Source organism: Balaenoptera musculus, chromosome 9, assembly GCF_009873245.2.
Source record: "Balaenoptera musculus isolate JJ_BM4_2016_0621 chromosome 9, mBalMus1.pri.v3, whole genome shotgun sequence".
Taxonomy (NCBI): Eukaryota; Metazoa; Chordata; class Mammalia; order Artiodactyla; family Balaenopteridae; genus Balaenoptera; species Balaenoptera musculus.
This window is the reverse complement of record NC_045793.1, coordinates 47,134,051-47,156,706: the sequence shown is the minus strand read 5'-3', so window position 1 is coordinate 47,156,706 and position 22,656 is coordinate 47,134,051. Positions and strand designations below refer to the sequence as shown.

The window sequence follows — 22,656 nt, the reverse complement described above, 5'->3', positions numbered from 1 at the left end:
TACAGGGATTGCATTAAATCTGTAGATTGCTTTGGGCAGTATGGCCATTTTAATAATATTTATTCTTCCAATCCAAGAGCATGGGATATCTTTCCATTAGTTTGAATCACCTTCAATTTCCATCATCAGTGTTGTATAGAGTATAGGTCTTTCACCTCCTTGGTTAAGTTTATTCCTAGGTATTTTATTTTTCTGACATGATTCTAAATGGGATTTCTAAAACTTTCTCTTCCTAATATTTCATCATCAGTGTTACAGAAACACAACCAATTTCTATATATTAATCTTGTATACTTCCACCTTGCTGAATTCATTTATTAGTTGTAATAGTTTTTGTGGGGAGACTTTAGGGTTTTCTATATAGTATCATGTCATCTGCAAATAGTGACAATTTTACCTCTTCCCTTTCAATTTGGATACCTTTTATTTCTTTTTCTTGTCTGCCTGATGTGGCTAGGACTTCCAATGCTATTTTAAATCAAAGTGGTGAGAGTGGACATCTTTGTCTTATTCCTGAATTTAGCATAAAGGCTTTCAGCTTTTCACCAGAGATTCTGGAAAATTGTGTTTTCATTTTCAATTTGTCTTGAGGTATTTTCTGATTTCCTCTTTGAGTTCATCATTGACCCATTGGTTTTTTTAGTAGCATATTGTTTAGTCTCCACATGTTTGTTGTTCTCCCATTTTTCCTTCTGTAGTTGATTTCTAGTTTCATACTATTGTGGTCAGGAAGAATGCTTGATATAATTACTATCCTCTTAAGTTTGCTGAGGCTTGTTTTGTGACCTAGTATGTGATCTATCCTAGAGATTGTTCCATAGGCACTTTAAAAGAATGTGTATTCTGCTTTTTTTTTTGGCTGTAGTGTCCTGTAGATATCAATTAAGTCCAACTGGTCTACTGTGCCATTTAGGACCTCTACTGCCTTATTGATTTTCTATCTGCATGATCTGTCCATTGTTGTAAGTAGGGTGTTAAAGTACCCTACTATTATTGTATTGTCAGTTTCTCCCTTTATATCTGTTAGTATTTGCTTTATGTATTTAGGTGCTCCTGTATTGGGTGTATATGTTAATGAATATAATATCCTCTTCTTGTATTGATTCCTTTATCATTATATAATGCCCTTCTTTGTCTTTGTTTTAGCCTTTGTTTTAGTCTATTTTGTCTAATATGAGTATTGCTCCCCCTGCTATCTTGTTTCCATGTGCATGAAGTCTTTTTCCATCCCCTCACTTTCACTCTGAACGTGACTTTTGCCCTGAAGTGAGTCTCTTGTAGGCAGCATATTGAAGGGTCTTGCTTTTTTATCCAATAAGCCACCCCTTATCTTTTGATGGGAGCATTTAGTCCGCTGACATTTAAGGTAATTATTGATCAGTATGTACTTATTGTCATTTTATTTCTTGTTTTCCAGTTGTTTTTGTAGTTCTTCTTTGTCCATTTCTTCTTTTTGTCTCTCCCATTGTGGTTTGATGCATTTCTTTATAGTATACTTGAGTTCCTTTCTGTTTGGTTTTTGTGTATCTGTTGTAGGCTTTTGATTTGTGATTACCATGGAGTTCATATATGTTGACCCATAATTATATCTACTTGCTTTAAACTGATAATCATTTAAGTTTAAACACATTCTAGAAGATCTACATTTTTTACTCCTGATGTCATAGTTTATATCTCCCTTGCTTATCCCTTTACTGTTTATTGTAGTTATAGTCACTTTTACAATTTTTTTGTTTTTTTAGTATGATGGTTTTATTTACAAGTATATAATATACTGCATACTGTACATATGAGAACTGTACAGTACAAATTTATGTTCACAGTTTGACATGACAAAATGTCATTATTGAATTCCATCTTTTTTTTAATCCACATACTGGTTTAAGTGATCTTCAATCCTCAATATATATTTGTCTTTCCTATTGTTATTTTCCCTTTCCTATAGATTCTTCTTTTCCATTTAGAGAAGACTCTTCAACATTTCTTTCAGGGTAGGTTTAGTACTGCTGAATTCTTTCAGTTTTTTGCTTGTCTGAGAAATTCTTCTCTCCTTATATAATCGTCTCTCCTTGATAATCTTGCTGGGTTGAGTATCCTAGGTTATAGGTTTTTCCCTTTCAGGACTTTGAATATATCATGCCACTCCTTCTAGCCTGCAAGGTTTCTGCAGAGAAATCAGCTGATGGCCTTATGGGGGGGTTCCCTTGTATATGACCCTGTTTTATGCTTGCTGCCTTTAGAATTCTAACTTGCCATTTTAATTATGATATGTCTTGGTGTGGGTCTGTTTGGGTTCATCTTGTTTGGGACCCTCTGTGCTTCCTGTACCTGGATATTTGTTTCCTTCTTTAGGTTTGGGAAGTTTTCAGCTATAATTTCTTCAAATACATTTTTGATTCCCTTCTCTCTTCTCCTTCTGGAACCCCTATAATGCAGATGTTGGCACATTTTATATTATCCCATAGATCTCATATGTTGCTTTCATTTTTTTTTTCATTTTCTTTCTGTCTGCTGTACTGATTCGATAATTTCCATTTTTTTATCTTCCAGATCATTTATGTGTTCTTCTGTGTCATTTACTCTGCTATTCATTGCTTTTAGGGTGCTTTGTATCTCAAATGGAATTATTTTTGATTGGGTCTTTTTATAGTTTTTGTTAAAATGATCTGTGCTTAGATCAACTCTTTCTTCATTCAGTTAGCATTTTTATTACCAACTTTTTGAACTCATTGTCTGTTACCTCTGTTTCATTACTTTTTCAGGGGGGGTTCTCTTGCTCTTTCAATTGGGAATAGTTCCTCTGCTTTTTCATTTTACTTAACTTTCTCTGTCTCAATGAATTTAGGTGAAACAGTTACCTATTGTGGTCTTGAAGGGGTGTTTTTATGTGGGAGTGTCCCTATGTGGACTGTGTGTGCCCAGTGTTTTTGGTGTGAGGATGGGTTTTGATGTGGATGCCAGTCATGTCTTCTTCAGGATATGCTGGCCACTATCACCTTGATGGGGGTGTGGCTAGAATTGAAAGAGCTAGAGCCTGCACAGGGTGGTGTGATGCAGGACTTCCTCTCTGCTCAGTGGCCATCACACAGGGCAGAGGGCTGCTCCTAAGCTGCTGCAGTGAATGCCCTGAGGGTCAGGCTCAAGCTGGCTCTGTTCCCTTTAAGTGTATGTTTTTCCTTCTCCCTGCATTGGGGCTTGTGCACTTACAGAGGTCCAATGGCACTGCCTGTGTAGGCAGCTGCAGCTCTGCTCAGATGCAGCCCAAGGTCATGTCTTTTCCCCATTTTGGTCATCCCAGATCTAGTGCAAGGTTGTGGTGTGGAGTGGGTGGGGCTGGAGCATTTGCTCAGCTAGCACTGGGGGTCATGGCATTATGGCTGTGGGAGTTGAAGCAGCTATGCTGCCATCAGACTTCTGGGCTGCTTCTGTAGTGCTGTTTTAATAAGCGCTAACAGTGGCTGCTGCTGCCTTACCTGGACCACCCCCCAGGTTCCTGGGCCACATCTGCATCCCTAGATTGAGTCTTCTCCCAGGACCTGGCTGCCCTAGATCTAGTGCCAAGCTGTGGTGTGGAATGAGCGGGGCTGGGGTGTTTGCTCAGCTCGGACTGGAGAGTGTGGTGACACCACTATGCTAGGGCAGACCTCGCTTTGCCCTGTCTGGTGGTAAACAAGTACCCATGCACTCCTCACAACTGGAGTCTAGGCTTCTCCAGCCTGTCTGTCTGTCCTAGCAGTTCTCCAAGCAGCCAATGGGGCTTGTCTCCTCTGTGTAGGACCCCCAGGACTGGGACACCCAGTCTCACTCCCCAGGGCAAGTATCCACCTGTCTGGTCTTCCTTTCCCTCTTAGTCCCCTCCCATGGGCTCTGTCCTGGCCTGATGCTTTTTTTCCCCATCCTATGTGATTACACATAGGGGAATCTTTCTTGCAGCCTTGGTTGTATAGGAGTTCTCCTGCCAGTTTCCACAAGACTTGTTCCACATGTAGATGTATTTTTGATGTGTTTGTGGGGGAGGTAAGCTCCACATCCTCTTACTCTGCCATCTTGATGACTTGTTTGACATTCACATATTAATCCTTTCCAGCTACCATCACTCTATGGACTGGGTCTCACTAAGGTCACCAATAGCCTCTATAAACCTGAATTTAAATGACAGTTTTTAGACCTTGTCTTTCCTGACCCTCACAGGCATTTGGCTGTCCTGCCTTCTCCCTCCTCCTTGAAACACCACCTTCCCTTGGTTTGATATTATGCTCTCTGGTTTCTTTCCTACATCTGGCCACTCCACCTCTGTCTGTCTCCTTTTTTATATCCTCCTCCATGTGACTTCCAAATAATGGATTTCCTCCAGGCTTGGGGCCTGGCCCTCTTCCCCAGAAGAACCTCATCTATCCCTAGCCTCATTCATACGTCAGTGAGCTGGGCCAGACCTCTCCACTGTGGAGCCACTTACCTACTTGACACCTTCATCTGGACACCTCCCAGGTACCTCAAAGTGGGCACATCTCCCCAGGGTTCCCTAGCTCCATGAATGGTACAACTCTACATCCAGTTGTGCAAGTTAGTAACCTGGGGGTCAACCTTCATCCTCATCTTCATATCCTATCTATCAGAGTTCTGTTGTATTCTCTAAATACCCCTAGAATGGGCTCCCTGGAACCTCTCCATATGTTCAGCACCACTGTCCTGATCTGAGCACCCATCATCTCTTCTCTGGCTCACTGCAGTGTCCTACTGACTGTCCCTTTACATGGCCTCTGGCCTCCTCCAATCCGCTTTCCTAGAGGAGCCAGAGTGGTCTTTTTACAATGCACATCTGATCACATCCCTCTTTGCTTCAAACTGTTCAATGACTTTTCATTGCTTTTAGGATAAAGACCAAAGTACTTAACATGACCCACAGATATTTTATGGTCTAGTCTCCACCTATCTCCTCTGCCTCCTGTTGCTCCCTCTTCCACACTGTCTGAACCACAGGCCCATCTGCTTCTTGCTGTTCTTCAAGGGCACCATGTTTTTTCCTGCCTCAGAGCCTTTACACGTGCTATTTCCCCACCTGGAACACTTTCAGCTGATGAACTCCTATTCATCCTTCATGGCTCAGTTTAAATGCCACTTCCTTAGGGAGACCTTCCCTGAAACCTCATCTGTATTAGGTTCCCGTCTTAGCTTTCCCCTTTCTAGCACTCATCATGATTGTGATTAAATAATTACTTGAATGATTTTTTTTCTTAACTGTGTCTTCCTCACTAGAGGGTACACCCATGAGGGCAGGTCCATTTTGTTCACCACTGGATTCTTGGTACCAGCGTAGTGCCTGGCCCACAAGCACTGTGTTGTTCAACAAATGAAGATGCAATGCTTTCCCTGGGGACTCAGCAGTGACCATGACACAGGCCCTACCCTCAAGGAGCTACCGTCTAGAGGAGACAGCCTCACAGGAAGCTATTACAATGGAGTGCGGTAAATGCTATAATTTACAATACCAGGTCATTGAACACTGCTAACTGCTGTCTTTGAAGACAGAACTCACTGGACCTCAAGTTCTTTTCGGACAGGGACAAGGCAGAAATAAATGTCAGTACAGATAATGAGTCCAAAGAGATGGTCCAAGGTCATCTGTGGCCCCAGGCAGAGCTGCTCCCTCATCTCCACTCCCCTGCTGGCTCAACCCCTGGACAGGGCCAACACAGCCAGTACCCTCACAGAGCCCAGTCCCAGGGAGTCAGACACCTGAGATGAGCCAGGGACTGAAGTGAAGATACTCCTGGGCCAGCACCCGAGCCCTCCTCCTTGTCCTCTTTCCGAGTCCTCCCTGACACCAATGCCTCTTTCAGGCTCTGCATAGCATGCCTTGAAGATCGACACCTGGTCCTACACAAATAGTTCCTTGTGTAGAAACAGCAGTTGTTTGTTGGTAGGTGACAAAGGCCCATTTCAAGCTTGACGGAATTAAAGCAGCTGCATATCCTTCAATCGTCCTAACCAGCCCCTGAGAAGGGTGGAAGCCAGCTGTAGTCCACAGACTGTCCTGCAGCCTGGCCTCCCCTCCTCTCCGCCTCTGCCTGCTGTCCTCAAACAACAGAGTCAGCAGGAAACGGGCTGGTTCTAGGAAAGCATCACAGGCTGAGGGTGGTTGGAGATTAACGTGAACTAAAATCCCATTGGCTCTCCAGTGCCTTGAGGGCTGAGGAGTGGGCTTCGGCCTCGAAGGCGCACATGCCACAGCCTCTCCATCGGTCTGCTTGGAGCTGGGCTCTCGTCTCTAGGACAGTGTTTTCAAATGTTTTCCTGACTGTGACCTCAAATGAGAACATTTTACATTGTGAACCAGCATCTATGTATACGTACACACCTACATCTGAAATGAACATTTCATACTAGGCACAGAGCATTCTGGTATTCTGGCTCCGTTTCATTTTTTAAATAATGCTGGTTGCAACCCACCAAACCAATTTTATGATCCACTAACAAATTCTAAAGCGAAATTTAAAAAACGCTCTTTTGGGAGCCAAGGTCAGGGAGGTAGCTGTACCTTGATCTATTGTTTTTGGCTGTGAAATTCTTCTCTCCAGTCATGAAGAAAGGACTGTAGTTAATGAGCAACTACCCCCTGAGCCTGAGGGTTTGGCTCACGGTGAGGCTGCTCCGTGGATCTCAGGGCCCCCAGTGCTAGCATGAACTCCTGTGGTCTCTGTCCTCACGGGGCCCCGGCTTTGTGTCATGGTTCCCATGCAGGTCTGAGCCTCACACTCTGCTGGGCTGTCTCAGGCCAGGCCTGGGGGTCTGGATTCAGGGACACGGGGCCCTCTGTTCTCAGCTCGGTTACATCAGTACTCTGAGGCAGTCAGGGACCTTTCTGTCCAGTTAACTGCTGCTTCCCTAGCACTTAACCCAGTGGTGTAACCATTGTCACTAATGTGACACATAGCCTCCCCCACCCCCAAATATGCTACAGGCCCAGTCCTACCTCGGGGCTGTGTGTCCCGTAGGAGGCACAAGAAATGAAATGGGGCTCAACATTGCAGCAAAGCAGACCACATGCCTTCCTTCTACTAGCATAACAGAAACAGGAAGTTGAAAAAGAGTACAATCAGCTCAAATACAGCCTGGAAGCCCAGAGAAGGAAAGGAACATGCTTCAAACTCCAGGCCAGCACGGCCATCTCTCAGGCTCATGAGTCCCAGAGTGATTAACTTTCAGTGGGAATCCCTTTCCCAGTCTGTCTGCCCCCGTGCAACCCAGGACAGTAGGCAGGACAGGGGGGCTGGGGAGGAGAGCCCTGACTATGGAGTCATAGTCTGGGCTGAATTCCAGCTTCTCTTAGGTGTGACCTTGGTCTGGGCCTCAGTTTCTACATCTGTGAAATGGAGACAATACTACCTACATTACAGATTGTTGCAAAGATGGGAAATAAATGGACATTGCCCTGCATTGTGCATGGCACATAGTAAATGGTGCTGAGTAAATAATCATTGTTGTTATCATTACAACAAGTGGTAGATCGGTCTTACCAAATCTCCATTATGCCAGTGTTCTTCTGTAATGCATCTGCCAACTGGGCAATCCCCTTGGCTGTAATCTGGTTCTGGATAAGCCTGAAAGAAGAATATATCTTTTGTATCAAGTGATATTGGATTAAATCTACCCACTTCATTAGGGAGTTGGAAGGATATGATGGGATAAGAGACAGGGTCAGGGGAAGAACTGAGTCCCCTTAACTTTCAATCTTGCTGAGATTGTGTCGATCAGATCCATGAGAATAAAGAACATGCTTTAAAATGTTTAACTTTTCTGATGGGCAGAAGACCTAAATAGACATTTCTCCAAAGAAGACATACAGATGGCCAATAGGCACATGAAAAGATGCTCATCATCGCTAATAATTAGAGAAATGCAAGTCAAAACTACAATGAGGTATCACCTCACACCAGTCAGAATGGCCATCATCAAAATGTCTACAAACAACAAATGCTGGAGAGGGTGTGGAGAAAAGGAAACCCTCCTACACTGTCGGTGGGAATGTAAATTGGTACAGCCACTATGGAGAACAGTATGGAGACTCCTTAAAAAACTAAAAACAGAGCTACCATATGATCCAGCAATCCGACTCCTGGGCATATATCCAGAAAAAACCATAATTCAAAAGGATACGTGCACCCCAATATTCACAGCAGCACTATTTACAATAGCCAAGACATGGAAGCAACCTAAATGTCCATCAACAGATGAATGGATAAAGAAGATGTGGTATATATATACAGTGCATTATTAGCCATAAAAAAGAATGAAATCATGCCATTTGCAGCAACATGGATGGACCTAGACATTATCATACTAAGCAAATTAAGTCATTAAGAGAGAGACAAATACCATATGATATCACTTATATGTGAAACCTGAAATACGACACAAATGAACATATCTACGAAACAAAAACAGACAAATAAAACAGACTTGTGGTTGCCAAGGGGGAGGGAAGGTTTGGGAGTTTGGGATTAGCAGATGCAAATTATTATATATAGGATAAACAACAAGGTCCTACTGTATAGCACAGGGGACTGTATTCAAAATCCTGTGATAAAACATAATGGAAAAGAATATGAAAAAGAATATATATATGTATAACTGAGTTACTTTCCTGTACAGCAGAAATTAAATACAAGACTGCAAATCAACTATACTTCAGTAAAATTTTTTTAAATGTTTAACTTTTCTGTGTATTTTTATAGTGAGCATAATATATCTGTATATTCATATGTTACAGGTAATTTAATACATGAACATATATGTATGCATGTGTGCTTGACATTTTTCACTGCAGGGGTGCCCAATCAAAAATGTTTGGAGACTACCAGTCTGAACAACAAATTCTAAGGAACACATCTGGGGAACAGGCAGTCTGATGTCTCCTTCCAGATGGCTGGAGAAAGGCAAGGCAGTTTTTAAAGTTAAGTATTTTTTAAAGAGCTGGCCATTCTCTTCTTTGGGGGAAACAAAGGCTTCCAAGATGGTACCATGTCCTCTCCAACATCTGAGAGGGAGGGAGGAAGAACAGTTCTGCTGCTACTCATGGGTCCCAGTGGAAAAGCATCAATAATGGGACCTCTAAGAGTATACCCCATTATGTTGGGTAGCATTGATTCTAATGAAACAAAGATTTCAGATACAGCTGGGAAGCCTGGGCAATTCCCAACTTGCTCCCCTGGGAAGCCATGCTTCTAACCCACCCAGGAAAGAGCAGCACAAGTCAGTGATATGTCCATGCTTCATCACAGGTTCACTCCTCTCCCCCCAGCTATTTGTAGCATAAGGCTACTACTGAACTTGACCTTTAGAAATTCTGGGCACTGATCCAAGAAGGTAGCTGTGTACCAGGAAGATAATGACCTATATTACTGTGACTAATGAGATTACAGAAATTAAGCCAGTCCCTTAAGGAGGCAGTATAGCATGTGGTTAAAAGCTCTCCTCATATACATGCACCCACTCCCCACTTCTCAACTGCAGATCCTTGAAGAAATAAACTTAAGCTTTCTATTCCTCGGCTGCCTGATCTATAAAATGGGAATAACTATAAGAGAACCCCGCTACCCTGGGTGTGTGAGGTTTCAATAGGAGGATGTGTATGAAGTAGTTCTCATCATTTCTACCATGGCGCCCAGGGGAAGGGAGCTCTTGTCACCATTCCTGCCCAAGCACACAGGACTCGGTGGCTGTGCTGCAGCCAGGACCCAGTGATCCCCGCCCCATCTCTCAAAGACTGGGGCCCCTGGGCTGAGTGGCAGAGGTGAGACCTTCTGGTAAGCACAACCACAGTGTGACTTGGACATTTTTGCAAAAGGAGCAAAAATAGAACCTGGAAGTGGGCATTGAGTTCTGCATTCAGTTAAATTCTGCTATTTCCTAATCACCCCTTCCACAGTTGCGACCACTGGCACCACCTACACCTTTCTGGGGGGAAGGTGAGCTGCCTGAAGCCTAGACCAGGCAAGAGGCTGGGTAGGAGGAGAAGTAAAAAGCCTGGTAGTGCTCAGGCACATATGCCCACTGGCTACCTTCACTGCGGCCAGTGTAGTCTGTGCTGGCACAAAGAGCTAAGACTCACTCTCTAGCCCTGTTCTAGCTCTGTTCTCGTGGAGGGGCTGGCCTGACACCTAGGAAGGGCATAAAAGAAAGTCTACAGGTCAGAAAGAAAAGGAATAAAACAAAACAAACAAAAAAAAACAGATGTAAAAGTAGCACACTGGGGTTTTTTGTTTTTACAGAAATTGACATGGTGATCTAAAATTCACATGGAAATGCAAGGGACCCAGAATAGTCAAAACAATATTGAGAAAGAAGAACAAAGTTGGAAGACTCACATCTCCTGGTTTCAAAACTTATTACGAAGTTACAATAATCAGGACAGTGTGGTCCTGGCATGATGATAAACATACGGCTCGATGAACTAGAATAGAAGGTCCAGAAATAAACTCACACATTTATGGTCAACTGATTTTTGACAAAAGTGTCAGGGCCATTCAAAATGGAAAGAGACTTTTCAACACGTGGTGCTAGGACAACTGGATATCTACATGCAATAAGATGAAGCTGGACCCCTAACACCTCATACCATACACAGAAATGAACTCCAAATGGATCAAAGACCTAAATGTAAGAGCAAAACTATAACATTTAAAGGAAATCTTTGTGACCTTGGATTAGCCAATGATTTCTTAGTAAGATACCTAAAGCACAAGCAACTAAACAAAAAATAGATAAATTGGACTTTATCAAAATTAAATACTTTGGTGCTTCAAAGGTCACTCTCAAGAAAGTGAAAAACCTCACAGAAAGAGAGGAAATATTTGCAAATTGTGTATCTAGTAAATGTCTAGCACCCAGAATATATAAAGAACTCTAACAACACAGCAGTAAAAAGGCATATAACCCAATTTACAAATGGACAAAGGATGTGGAGACAGTTCTCTAAAGATATACACAAATGACCAATATGCACATGAAAAGACACCCAACACTGTTAGCGGTCAGGGAAATGCATCAAAACCATGATGAGATACCACTTCACACCCAGTAGGATGGCATTACCCAAAAAGATAGACAACAGCCAAGTGCTGGTGAGGATGTGGAGAAATGGGGACCTTCATACATGACTGGTGGAAATGTAAATAGCACAACCACTTTGAAAAACAGTTTGGCATTTAACACAGAGTGACCATATGACCCAGCAATTCTATTCCTAAGTATACACCCAAGAGAAATGAAAACATATGTTCACAAACAAGTGTGCAAATGTTCACAGTAGCATTATTCATAATAGTCATAAAGTATAAACAACCCAAATGTCCACCAACTGAAGAATGGACAAACAAAACATGGACTGTCCATACAATGGAGTATCATTCAGCCATAAAAAGCAATGGAGTACTGATATATGCTACAATGTAGATGAACCTTGAAAACTTATGCTAGTGAAAGAACATAGAAACAAAAGGTCATATATTGTATGACTGCATTTCTATGAAATGCCCAGAATAGGCAAATCCATAGAGACTGGAAGTAGATTAGCAGGTGCCAGGGACTAAGGGAGGAGAAGGATGGGGAGTGATGACTTAACGCGTACAGGTTTCTGGCGAGTAGGGGAGGTAGGTAGTTTTGTAAAATGTTCTAGAATTATAGTGGTGATGGTTGCACAATCTTATAAATATGCTAAAAACCACCGAACTGTATACTTCAAAAGCGTGACTTTATGATATGTGAATCTTAAAAAATATTTCAAAAGATATATCTCAAAAATATTTTTTTTAAAAAAGCACAGTGTTGAATCTGAATTACCATAAATGTTTCAACGTCTGGTTGACTTTCAACATCTCTGCCAAGCTCTCTGCCACTTCATCATCAAGTTCATTTTTGGTGAGCCTGGAAAAGAAAGGAAGTGTCGACTCAGGGCAGCCCTACCTGGCACCCACTCTCCACTGAGTTCACAGAAGCGGGATCCCAGCCCAGGCGTCTCCAGCTTATGCTGCTAATCACTTGCTGAGAACCCAGCAAACAGCCAGGCTCCAAGCCAGCCTCTGAGCCCCGCAGACAATAAACGGAGGTTCATTTCTAGTGCAAACCCTTCACCCAAGCTCCTACTTCTTAGCCCGGCTGCTGTGGGGGGAGCCCATACTCCCTCCCCATCCTTGCTGAGCCCTCAGATCTCTCAGAAGACGGGCCCACAGAAAGCGAGGCGCCAATGCCTGCTTCTCGGGTCTCCTCCAGCCGTTAAGATCCCTTGAACAACACGGACAGTGTGTTACTAAACTCAGTCAGATGAAGACCTAGAAAAGCCTGCCGACTGCGCATTAAAATGTGTTCATCACTTTGCTCCGAGGCCAGTTATGAAGGACCCGAGTTCTGTGACTGAAAGTTCAGGAAGTCTCTCAGTTGTTCGTAAAAGCAGGAAGTGGTCTGGATAAAGCACAGAGGGCTAGAAGCTCCTGGTTGTAAAGAGGATTAAACCCTGTTGTGCCAGTGGATGAAAGAATAAATAAGGAAGGAGAAAGGAATATAAAGAACATTTAAAAAATCATTCCTTGAAGGGCAATTTGGTAGTGTCTATCCACATTTTAAAAGTGTTTCACTTAGGGCCAACAATTCGACGTCTAGAAATCCACCTTATGGTGTGCAAAGACATTACACACAGGTTCTATACATGCAGTATTGGTTGCAGTCTTTTCGGTCATAATGTAAGATGTGAACAAATTTCAGTATCAGTAGAGGCAGCCAGCAAAATACATTGTGAGTGTACATTCAAGGGACACTGTGCAACCTTTAGAGAGAATGAGGTAGGATGAAGAAAGAGGCAGAAGAGCATGGGGCTCAAGATGCTTTGAGCCAGACATGCCGGCTGGGAATGGCTTACTAGCAGGGTGACCACAGCACGTGGTTGAACTTCTCTGGGCCTGAGTTTTCTCACCAGCAAATGTGAACAGTAATGGTACAGCCCTCATAACACAGTTGTGAGAATGAGTTAATACACGGAAAAGGCTGAGAACAATGTGTGATGTACGGTGAGTCCTCAAGAGATGCTGGGGACTGACATTACTATTATCCACCTAGACCTGTGGTTCTCAACTGGGGTGACTTCCCCTCCAGGGGACACTTGCCAATGTCTGGAGACAATTTCGATTGTCACAATTAGGGGTCACTACTGCTATCTAATGGGTAGAGGCCAGGGATTCTGCTAAACATCTTACAATGCACAGGACAGCCTCTCAACAAAAAAGAATTATTTGGACCAAAATGTCAACAGTGTTGAGATTGAGAAACCCTGACATAAAAGGACATGTCAAATATGTACAGTATATGGTTGAGATATTTTTTAGTTTTTAGTCACTTGCTAAATGCTATTCAGTTTCATAAGAAGAGTGATATTTATTTGAATATACATTCAAATGCTAGAAATAAAAGATTATATTTAGAAAGCATGAGGGAGGAGGTTCTTTCACTTCCTACTTTCCCGACTTCAGTGTCTTATATTTTTTTCAAAAAAGCATGTATTACTTTTCAAAATCTTTTAAAAGATTTTTTGAGGGGAAAAGGAAAATGCACTTACTGGCCAGCAGGTCTAGTATCCGAATTCTCATAATGATGACATTTTCATTAACTGATTTAGCCAATATCTCATGAGGAGGATACAGAGACATGTAATATAACTTCCTTTCCCGGAAGCAATTTATGATACAGGCAAGTAAATAAATAAAAATATGGTAAATGACCAAAAAAAGGAACAACCAAAAGAAAGAAAAAATGCATCACTTTCAGAAGGTAACATACAGTTAACTAGTGGCCCTGGAGTGCAGAGAGGGAGCGAGGGCTGTGGGCTTCCCGTGACAGGTGAGCTGGAGCATGAAGGCCAAGTCCTGATGTGACTACCTGGGGACGGAGGAGGCTGCACGGGGGGTAGGCAGTTTAAGAGGAAGAAGGGAGAAAGTTTTGAGACAAGTGCATGAAAGTTGGACTCCTCAAGGCATATCTGAGGGTGTTCCAAGGATATCCTGACAGAATAGCTAGCCTTCTGGTTTTCCTGAGGCCTAGGGTGGGCAAAGAAGGCTAAGGTCTCAAACTCATGTTCCTGGGACCCATTCCACCCATTCTGTACTTGTTTGTGCTTCTGGGAATGGCTATTTTCTTCTCTAGGAGGAAATGAAATTATAAACCTTCCTTTGAGGAAAGGCCTAGAGCCTTTACAACGGAGAGGCAGCCTTTCAGTTAAGATTCCAGGCTGTGCACAGTCTGGAAAAATCCCTGAGACCCAACCGTTCAAAATGACTCTGGTTATTACCAGAATATTCTCAGAGACGCATTCTGCTGCAGGGCGCACGCGAGGCTCTTTCCTCCTTCTGTAGAAATGCCATTGAATGCGAGACTAGGAAGGAAAAACATTTGGGGTAGGTTATTAAAAACACCTCTACATTTGGCTTTGGTTTCAGCAACTAAAACGGTTGGCAAGACTCCACCTGGAGGTGGTTCCTGCCTGAGCTGACTTGAAGCAGGAAGCGTAAGTGCCGGCCTCGCCAGCAGCCACTCAGGCTTTGCTACTCCAGAGCCCAGGACGAGGACAATCACGAGACTGCTCGAGGAGACGCCAGACAGGAAACGGGACGTGGCAAGACCTGGTCACACGGGCTGAGGAGGCCGGGCGAGCTCTGCTTCGGCGGCTGACACCTTACAGGCGCCTGTCAGTGAGGCCTGGAGAAGTTTCCTCTGTTCTTGTAAGGAAGGAACTCTGCTACTGCCCCCACCGTATTAAACCCTTTGTCAGTGACAAGAAGGACACGGGCAACCAGGAGACCCCCGAGTCTCAGAGATTTGGCCAGAGGCCTAAAGGAGGGCCAGGGAGGACCAAGTCTTGTTTACAGAGGTGAAGGGTCCCCTCTTGTCCCAGCACCATCCTGAGAAATGAGGAAGGGGCAGGAATCTGTGGCCCAGTGTCTCTTTCAGTTTTGTCTGGACTGAAGAATTCCTCCCCAACCCCCAAGGGGCACGGGAAGACTGCAGAGGGGCTGGCAATGTCTAGTCTTGATCTGACTGGTGTGTGCACATGTCACATCACGGAGCTGAAAACTTAAGCATAATATACTGAACTGTATGCCTCTTCTATGTCGATAAAAACGTTTTTAAAGAGAAAAAGAAAAACCACACACACAAATACCTTCCCTGTTAGGAATGCCAGCCACCCTCTTTCCCTTGGCTCCTCCTCTGGTAAAACAAGAGGAACACGGAATGACCAGGTTGGCCCTGAAGACAGCAGGTCTCAGAAGGCAGCAGTTACCTCAAGTTAGTCAAGCTGGGGTGGTTCCTCAGAGCCTCTGCAAAGGCCGTTGCTCCTTCATCACCGATTTGATTGCCCCACATCCTGAGGGCAGAGGCAAGACAGTGAAAGTTACCTCATGCTCATCCCTTATTTTCTGCTCATGGCCATGGCATGTATACTCAACAGGCAGATGTTTCTGCTCCATCCCTGGAGCTGTGGCCTGGAGATGAATCCCTCCACCAGCCCCTTAGTGAGCTGCTCGGGAGGAAAAAAAAGCTGTAGAAGGCTTGTGAACAGAAGTCAAATCAGACAGCTGCACAATTAGAAACCAAGTCTCACCCCTGAGCTTTTGGAGAGCTGTCAGTCAGAGCCTGAGCTCACAACTATCCCTGAAATGTCACCTGAAAGATATACAGGTTGGCGGCAGCTTGATAGGAAGGCCTGTAGTGGTGCCAGACTCCCAATATCCATTTGACCCTGTGCAGGGGTGCCGGACATTCTTGAAGACATAGTCGGTCTTGCATGAAGCAAAGATCAGAAAGCACACTGAGAAAACTTATCAGCAATTTCCCTGGTATGTAAAGAGGAGGTGACCAAACCATGCTGTTCAGATTGTTGCAGTTTTGGTGGGGAGGTGCAATGACAAGCCGTATTCTCTCCCCCACAGTAGAAAGCCTTAAAGCATCTGGCTAAATCGCGGGTCTGCATGGTAAGACGCTGGGCTCCCATCCTGGCCCTGCCCCCAACCACCTGTGCATGCTTGGGTAATGCATAGTCTCTGAGGTCTTAGTCTCCTCATCTGTAAAGCAGGAATAAGAAGAGCATTTCCTCATAGAGTTGTTGTGAGGATTAAGTGAGTTAATATATGCGAAGCACTCCAAACAGTGCTGAGCCTATAATAAGAGTCAGCTATTCCTAAAAGGCTGAGGGTCACTGTCTACAGAAAGCAAGTCTGCCAGGCCCACCACAGAACTGGGGCTGCCTCAGCTACACGCTCTCACCAGGCAAGCGGCCTGCTGACATCCCTGCCGGTATGGCTTCTAAAACCCCAGAATGAGAGTTTTCAGCATTTTGCATAAAAAGTGTGTGTACTAGATACAACTGCATGGTATCAAGCTTTTAATAAAGTGGAAAACTACTCATGACATGAGATTAAGTGAAAAAAGGTAGAATAAAATTCTGTACAGATAGTTTGACGTCTACCATATTAAAAAAAATAGTATAGAGAGAACATACAATGCATGAGAGAGAGCAAGAAAGCTTAGCTGACCTCAAGTGTTGACAATAATTATTTCTGAGAAGATGATCTCCATTATACTGTTCATATTTTCCATAGTTTACAAATAAAATTATCTACGTTTCTTTTAGAATCAGAGAAAAAATTATAACTATATGAAAAGTTGTAGTCTCCTAAATCAAAACCATAATGAAATATCACCTCACACCCATATGGATGGTAACTATCAAAACACCAGAAAATAACAAGTTGTTGGTAAGGATGTGGAGAAATTGGAACCCCTGTGCACTGTTAGTAGGAATGTAAAATGGTATAGCTGCTGTAAAAAACAATATGGTGGTTCCTCAAAAAATTAAAAATAGAATTACCATGTGATCCAGCAATTCCACTTCTGGGTATATACCCAAAAGGATTTAAATCAGGGTCTCAAAGAGATATATGTATACCCATGTACACAGCAGCATTATTCACAAGAGCTAAAAGGTGGAAACAATCCAAGTGTCCATTGACAGATGAATGGATAAACAACTGTGATATGTACTGAATGGTCTATTACACCACCTTAAAAAGGAAGGAAAGTCTGACACATGCTACAACATGGATAAACCGTGAGGACATCATGCTGAGTAAAAGAAGCCAGCCACAAAAGAAGACAAATACTGTATGACTCCACTTACATGACTCCCTACAGTAGTCAAATTCACAAGAACTATAGAAAGGTGGTTGCCAGGGCTGAGGGGAGGGGAGAATGAGTTTCTGTTTTGCAAGATAAAGAGTTCTGGAGATGGATAATGGTGATGGTTGCACAACTATATGAATGTGGTTGCACAACTATATGAATGTACTTAATGCCACTGAACTGTACACTTAAAAGGTTAAGATGGGAACGTTTATGTTATGTGTATTTTCAATAAAAAATTGAATTAAAAAAGCCTCCAGAGACAAGGTGGCAGAGTAGAAGGATGTGAGCTCACCTCTTTTTACGAAAACACCAAAATTACAACTAAATGATGAACAACCATTGACAAAAAAAATGCTGGAACCTACCAAACAAGATGTCCTACATCCAAAGACAAAGAAGAACCCACAACAAGACAGTTTGAGGGGTGCAATCGTGATAAAATCAAATCCCATACCCGCCAAGTGGGCAACCCACAAACTGGAAAACTATCACAGAAGTTCTCCCACAGGAGTGAAAGTTCTGAGCTTCACATCAGGCTCCCCAGCCTGGGGCTCTGGCAATGGGAGGAGGAAGAGGACCAGAGAATCTGCCTTTGAAGGCCAGCGGGATTTGATCACAGGAATTCCACAGGACTGGGGGAAACAGAAACTCCACTCTTGGAGGGCGCACATAAGGTCTTGTGCACACCAGGACCCAGGGAAAAAAGCAGTGACCTCACCTAAGAGCCTAGGCCAGACCTATCTGCTGGTGTTGGAGGGTTTCCTGCGAAGGCAGGGGGCGGCTGTAGCTCACTGTGGGGACAAAGACACTGGTGGCCGTAGTTCTCGGGAGTACTCATTGGTGTGAGCCCTCCTGGAGGCTGCCATATTTTCACCAAGACCTGGCCCCACCCAATAGCTTGTAGGCTCCAGTTCTGGGTCACCTCAGGCCAACCAAGTGGGAATACAGCCCCACCCATCAGCAGACAGGCAGCTTAAAGTCTTCCTGACCACACAACTGCCCGCTAAACACACCCCCTGACACAGCCCTGCGCATCAGAGGGACAAGACTCAGCTCCACCCACCAGTGGGCAGGAACCAGTCCCTCCCACCAGGAAGCCTGCACAAGCCTCTTAGACCAGCCTCATCCACCAGCGGGCAGACAGCAGAAGCAACAAGAACTACAACCCTGCAGACTGTGGAACGGAAACCGTGATCACAGAAAGTTAGACAAAATGAGACAGCAGAAGAATATTTCGCAGATGAAGGAAAAAGATAAAACCTCAGAAGAACAACTAAGTGAAGTGGAGATAGGCAATCTACCCAGGAAAGAATTCAGAGTAATGATAAGAAAGATGATCCAAGATCTCGGAAAAAGAATGGAGGCACAGATTGAGAAGATACAAGAAATGTTTAACAAAGACCTAGAAGAACTAAAGAACAAACAAACAAACAAACAATAAATGAAATAAAAAATACAGTAGGGGAGAGAGAGAAGATGGCGGAAGAGTAAGACGCGGAGATCACCTTCCTCCCCACAGATACATCAGAAATACATCTACACGTGGAACTGCTCCTATAGAACACCCACTGAACGGTGGCAGAAGACCTCAGACCTCCCAAAAGGCAAGAAACTCCCCACGTACCTGGGTAGGGCAAAAGAAAAAAGAAAAAACAGAGACAAAAGAATAGGGACAGGACCTGCACCAGTGGGAGGGAGCTGTGAAGGAGGAAAGGTTTCCACACACTAGGAAGCCCTTCGCGGGGGGGACACTGCGGGTGGTGGAGGGGGGAAGCTTCGGAGCCACGGAGGAGAGCGCAGCAACGCGTGCGGAGGGCAAAGCGGATAGATTCCCGCACAGAGGATCAGTGCCAATCAGCACTCACCAGCACGAGAGGCTTGTCTGCTCACCCGCCGGGGCGGGCGGGGGCTGGGAGCTGAGGCTCAGGCTTCAGTCGGATCCCAGCGAGAGGACTGGGGTTGGCGGCGTGAACATAGCCTGAAGGGGTTAGTGCACCACAGCTAGCCGGGAGGGACTCCCGGAAAAGGTCTGGAGCTGCCAAAGAGGCAAGAGACTTTTTCTTGCCTCTTTGTTTCCTGGTGCCCAAGGAGAGGAGGAAAGGGGATTAAGAACGCTGCTTAAGGGAGCTCCGGAGACGAGCCGCGGCTATCAGCGCGGACCCCAGAGACGGGCATGAGACACTAAGGCTGCTGTTGCCGCCACCAAGAAGCCTCTTGCGAGCACAGGTCACTATCCACACCTCCCCTCCCAGGAGCCTATGCAGCCCGCCACTGCCAGGGGCCCGGAATCCAGGGACAACTTCCCCGGGAGAACGCACGGAGCACCTCAGGCTGCTTCAACGTCACGCCGGCCTCTGCCGCCGCAGGCTCGCCCTGCATCCGTACCCCTCCCTCCCCCCAGCCTGAGTGAGCCAGAGCCCCCAAATCAGCTGCTCCTTTAACCCCGTCCTGTCTGAGCGAAGAACAGGCGCCCTCTGGCGACCTACACGCAGAGGCAGGGCCAAATACAAAGCTGAACCCCGGGAGCTGTGCCGACAGAGAAGAGAAAGGGAAATTTCTCCCAGCAGCCTCAGAAGCAGCGGATTAAAGCTCCACAATCAACTTGATGTACCCTGCATCTGTGGAATACCTGAATAGACAACGATCATCCCAAATTGAGGAGGTGGACTTTGGGAGCAAGATATATTATTTTTTCCCCTTTTCCTCTTTTTGTGAGTGTGTATGTGTATGCTTCTGTGTGAGATTTTGTCTGTATAGCTTTGCTTTCACCATTTGTCCTAGGGTTCTGTCCATCCGTTTTTTGTTTTGTTTTTACTTAAAAATTTTTTTTTTCTTCATAAGTATTTTTTATTCTTTATTTTAATAACTTTATATTATCTTACTTTATTTTATTTTATTTTATCCTCTTTCTATCTTCTTTCTATTTTTTCTCCCTTTTATTCTGAGCCGTGTGGATGAAAGGCTCTTGGGGCTCCAGCTACGCATCAGGGCTGTGCCTCTGAGGTGGGAGAGCCAACTTCAGGACACTGGTCCACAAGAGACCTCCCAGCTCCATGTAATACCAAACGGCAAAAAACTCCCAGAGATCTCCATCTCAACACCAAGACCCAGCTTCATTCAACGACCAGCAAGCTACAGTGCTGGACACCCTATGCCAAACAACTAGCAAGACAGGAACATAGCCCCATCCATTAGCAGAGAGGCTGCCTAAAATCATAAGGCCACAGACACCCCAAAACACACCACCAGATGTGGACCTGCCCACCAGAAAGACAAGATCCAGCCTCATCCACCAGAACACAGGCACTAGTTCCCTCCACCAGGAAGCCTACACAACCCACTGAACCAACCTTAGCCACTGGGGACAGACACCAAAAACAACGGGAACTACGAACCTGCAGCCTGCAAAAAGGACACCTCAAACACAGTAAGATAAGCAAAATGAGAAGACAGAAAAACACACAGCAGATGAAGGAGCGAGGTAAAAACACACCAGACCTAACAAATGAAGAGGAAATAGGTAGTCTACCTGAAAAAGAATTCAGAATAATGATAGTAAGGATGATCCAAAATCTTGGAAATAGAATAGACAAAATGCAAGAAACATTTAACAAGGACATAGAAGAACTAAAGAGGAACCAAGCAACGATGAAAAACACAATAAATGAAATTAAAAATACTCTAGATGGGATCAATAGCAGAATAAATGAGGCAGAAGAAAGGATAAGTGACCTGGAAGATAAAATGGTGGAAATAACTACTGCAGAGCAGGATAAAGAAAAAAGAATGAAAAGAACTGAGGACAGTCTCAGAGACCTCTGGGACAACATTAAACACACCAACATTCGAATTATAAGGGTCCCAGAAGAAGAAGAAGAGAAAAAGAAAGGGACTGAGAAAATATTTGAAGAGATTATAGTTGAAAACTTCCCTAATATGGGAAAGGAAATAGTTAATCAAGTCCTGGAAGCACAGAGAGTCCCATACAGGATAAATCCAAGGAGAAACACGCCAAGACACATATTAATCAAACTATCAAAAATTAAATACAAAGAAAACATATTAAAAGCAGCAAGGGAAAAACAACAAATAACACTCAAGAGAATCCCCATAACGTTAACAGCTGATCTTTCAGCAGAAACTCTGCAAGCCAGAAGGGAGTGGCAGGACATATTTAAAGCGATGAAGGAGAAAAATCTACAACCAAGATTACTCTACCCAGCAAGGATCTCATTCAGATTTGATGAAGAAATCAAAACCTTTACAGACAAGCAAAAGCTGAGAGAGTTCAGCACCACCAAACCAGCTTTACAACAAATGCTAAAGGAACTTCTCTAGGCAAGAAACACAAGAGAAGGAAAACACGTACAATAACAAACCCAAAACATTTAAAGAAAATGGGAATAGGAACATACATATCGATAATTACCTTAAATGTAAATGGATTAAATGCTCCCACCAAAAGACACAGACTGGCTGAATGGATACAAAAACAAGACCCGTATATATGCTGTCTACAAGAGACCCACTTCAGACCTAGGGACACATACAGACTGAAAGTGAGGGGATGGAAAAAGATATTCCATGCAAATGGAAATCAAAAGAAAGCTGGAGTAGCAATTCTCATATCACACAAAATAGACTTTAAAATAAAGACTATTACAAGAGACAAAGAAGGACACTACATAATGATCAAGGGATTGATCCAAGAAGAAGATAAAACAATTGTAAATACTTATGCACCCAACATAGGAGCACCTCAATACATAAGGCAAATACTAACAGCTATAAAAGGGGAAATCGACAGTAACACAATCATAGTAGGGGACTTTCACACCCCACTTTCACCAATGGACAGATCATCCAAAATGAAAATAAATAAGGAAACACAAGCTTTAAATGATACATTAAACAAGATGGACTTGATTGATATTTATAGGACATTCCACCCAAAAACAACAGAATACACATTTTTCTCAAGTGCTCATGGAACATTCTCCAGGATAGATCACATCTTGGGTCACAAATCAAGCCTTGGTAAATTTAAGAAAACTGAAATCGTATCAAGTATCTTTTCCGACCACAACGCTATGAGACTAGATATCAATTACAGGAAAAGATCTGTAAAAAATACAAGCATGTGGAGGCTAAACAGTACACTACTTAATAACAAAGTGATCACTGAAGAAATCAAAGGGGAAATCAAAAAATACCTAGAAACAAATGACAATGGAGACACGACGACCCAAAACCTATGGGATGCAGCAAAAGCAGTTCTAAGAGGGAAGTTTATAGCAATACAATCCTACCTTAAGAAACAGGAAACATCTCAAATAAACAACCTAACCTTGCACCTAAAGCAATTAGAGAAAGAAGAACAAAAAAACCCCCAAAGTTAGCAGAAGGAAAGAAATCATAAAGATCAGATCA

General features: G+C 43.7%; 1 protein-coding gene across 2 annotated transcripts in view; it reads right to left on the bottom strand.

The window, feature by feature from the left end:
- The window catches only part of NOD1 (nucleotide binding oligomerization domain containing 1), a 94,231-nt gene that overhangs the window by 5,484 nt on the left and 66,091 nt on the right, over positions 1–22,656 (bottom strand). For both annotated transcript variants that reach the window (XM_036862982.1, XM_036862981.1), the window contains 4 exons: positions 15,326–15,409; positions 14,336–14,419; positions 11,842–11,925; positions 7,518–7,601 (listed from right to left, as the gene is read on the bottom strand). In XM_036862982.1, coding sequence (XP_036718877.1) covers positions 7,518–7,601; positions 11,842–11,925; positions 14,336–14,419; positions 15,326–15,409 — 336 coding nt within the window. The remainder of the gene's footprint in view (positions 1–7,517; positions 7,602–11,841; positions 11,926–14,335; positions 14,420–15,325; positions 15,410–22,656) is intronic.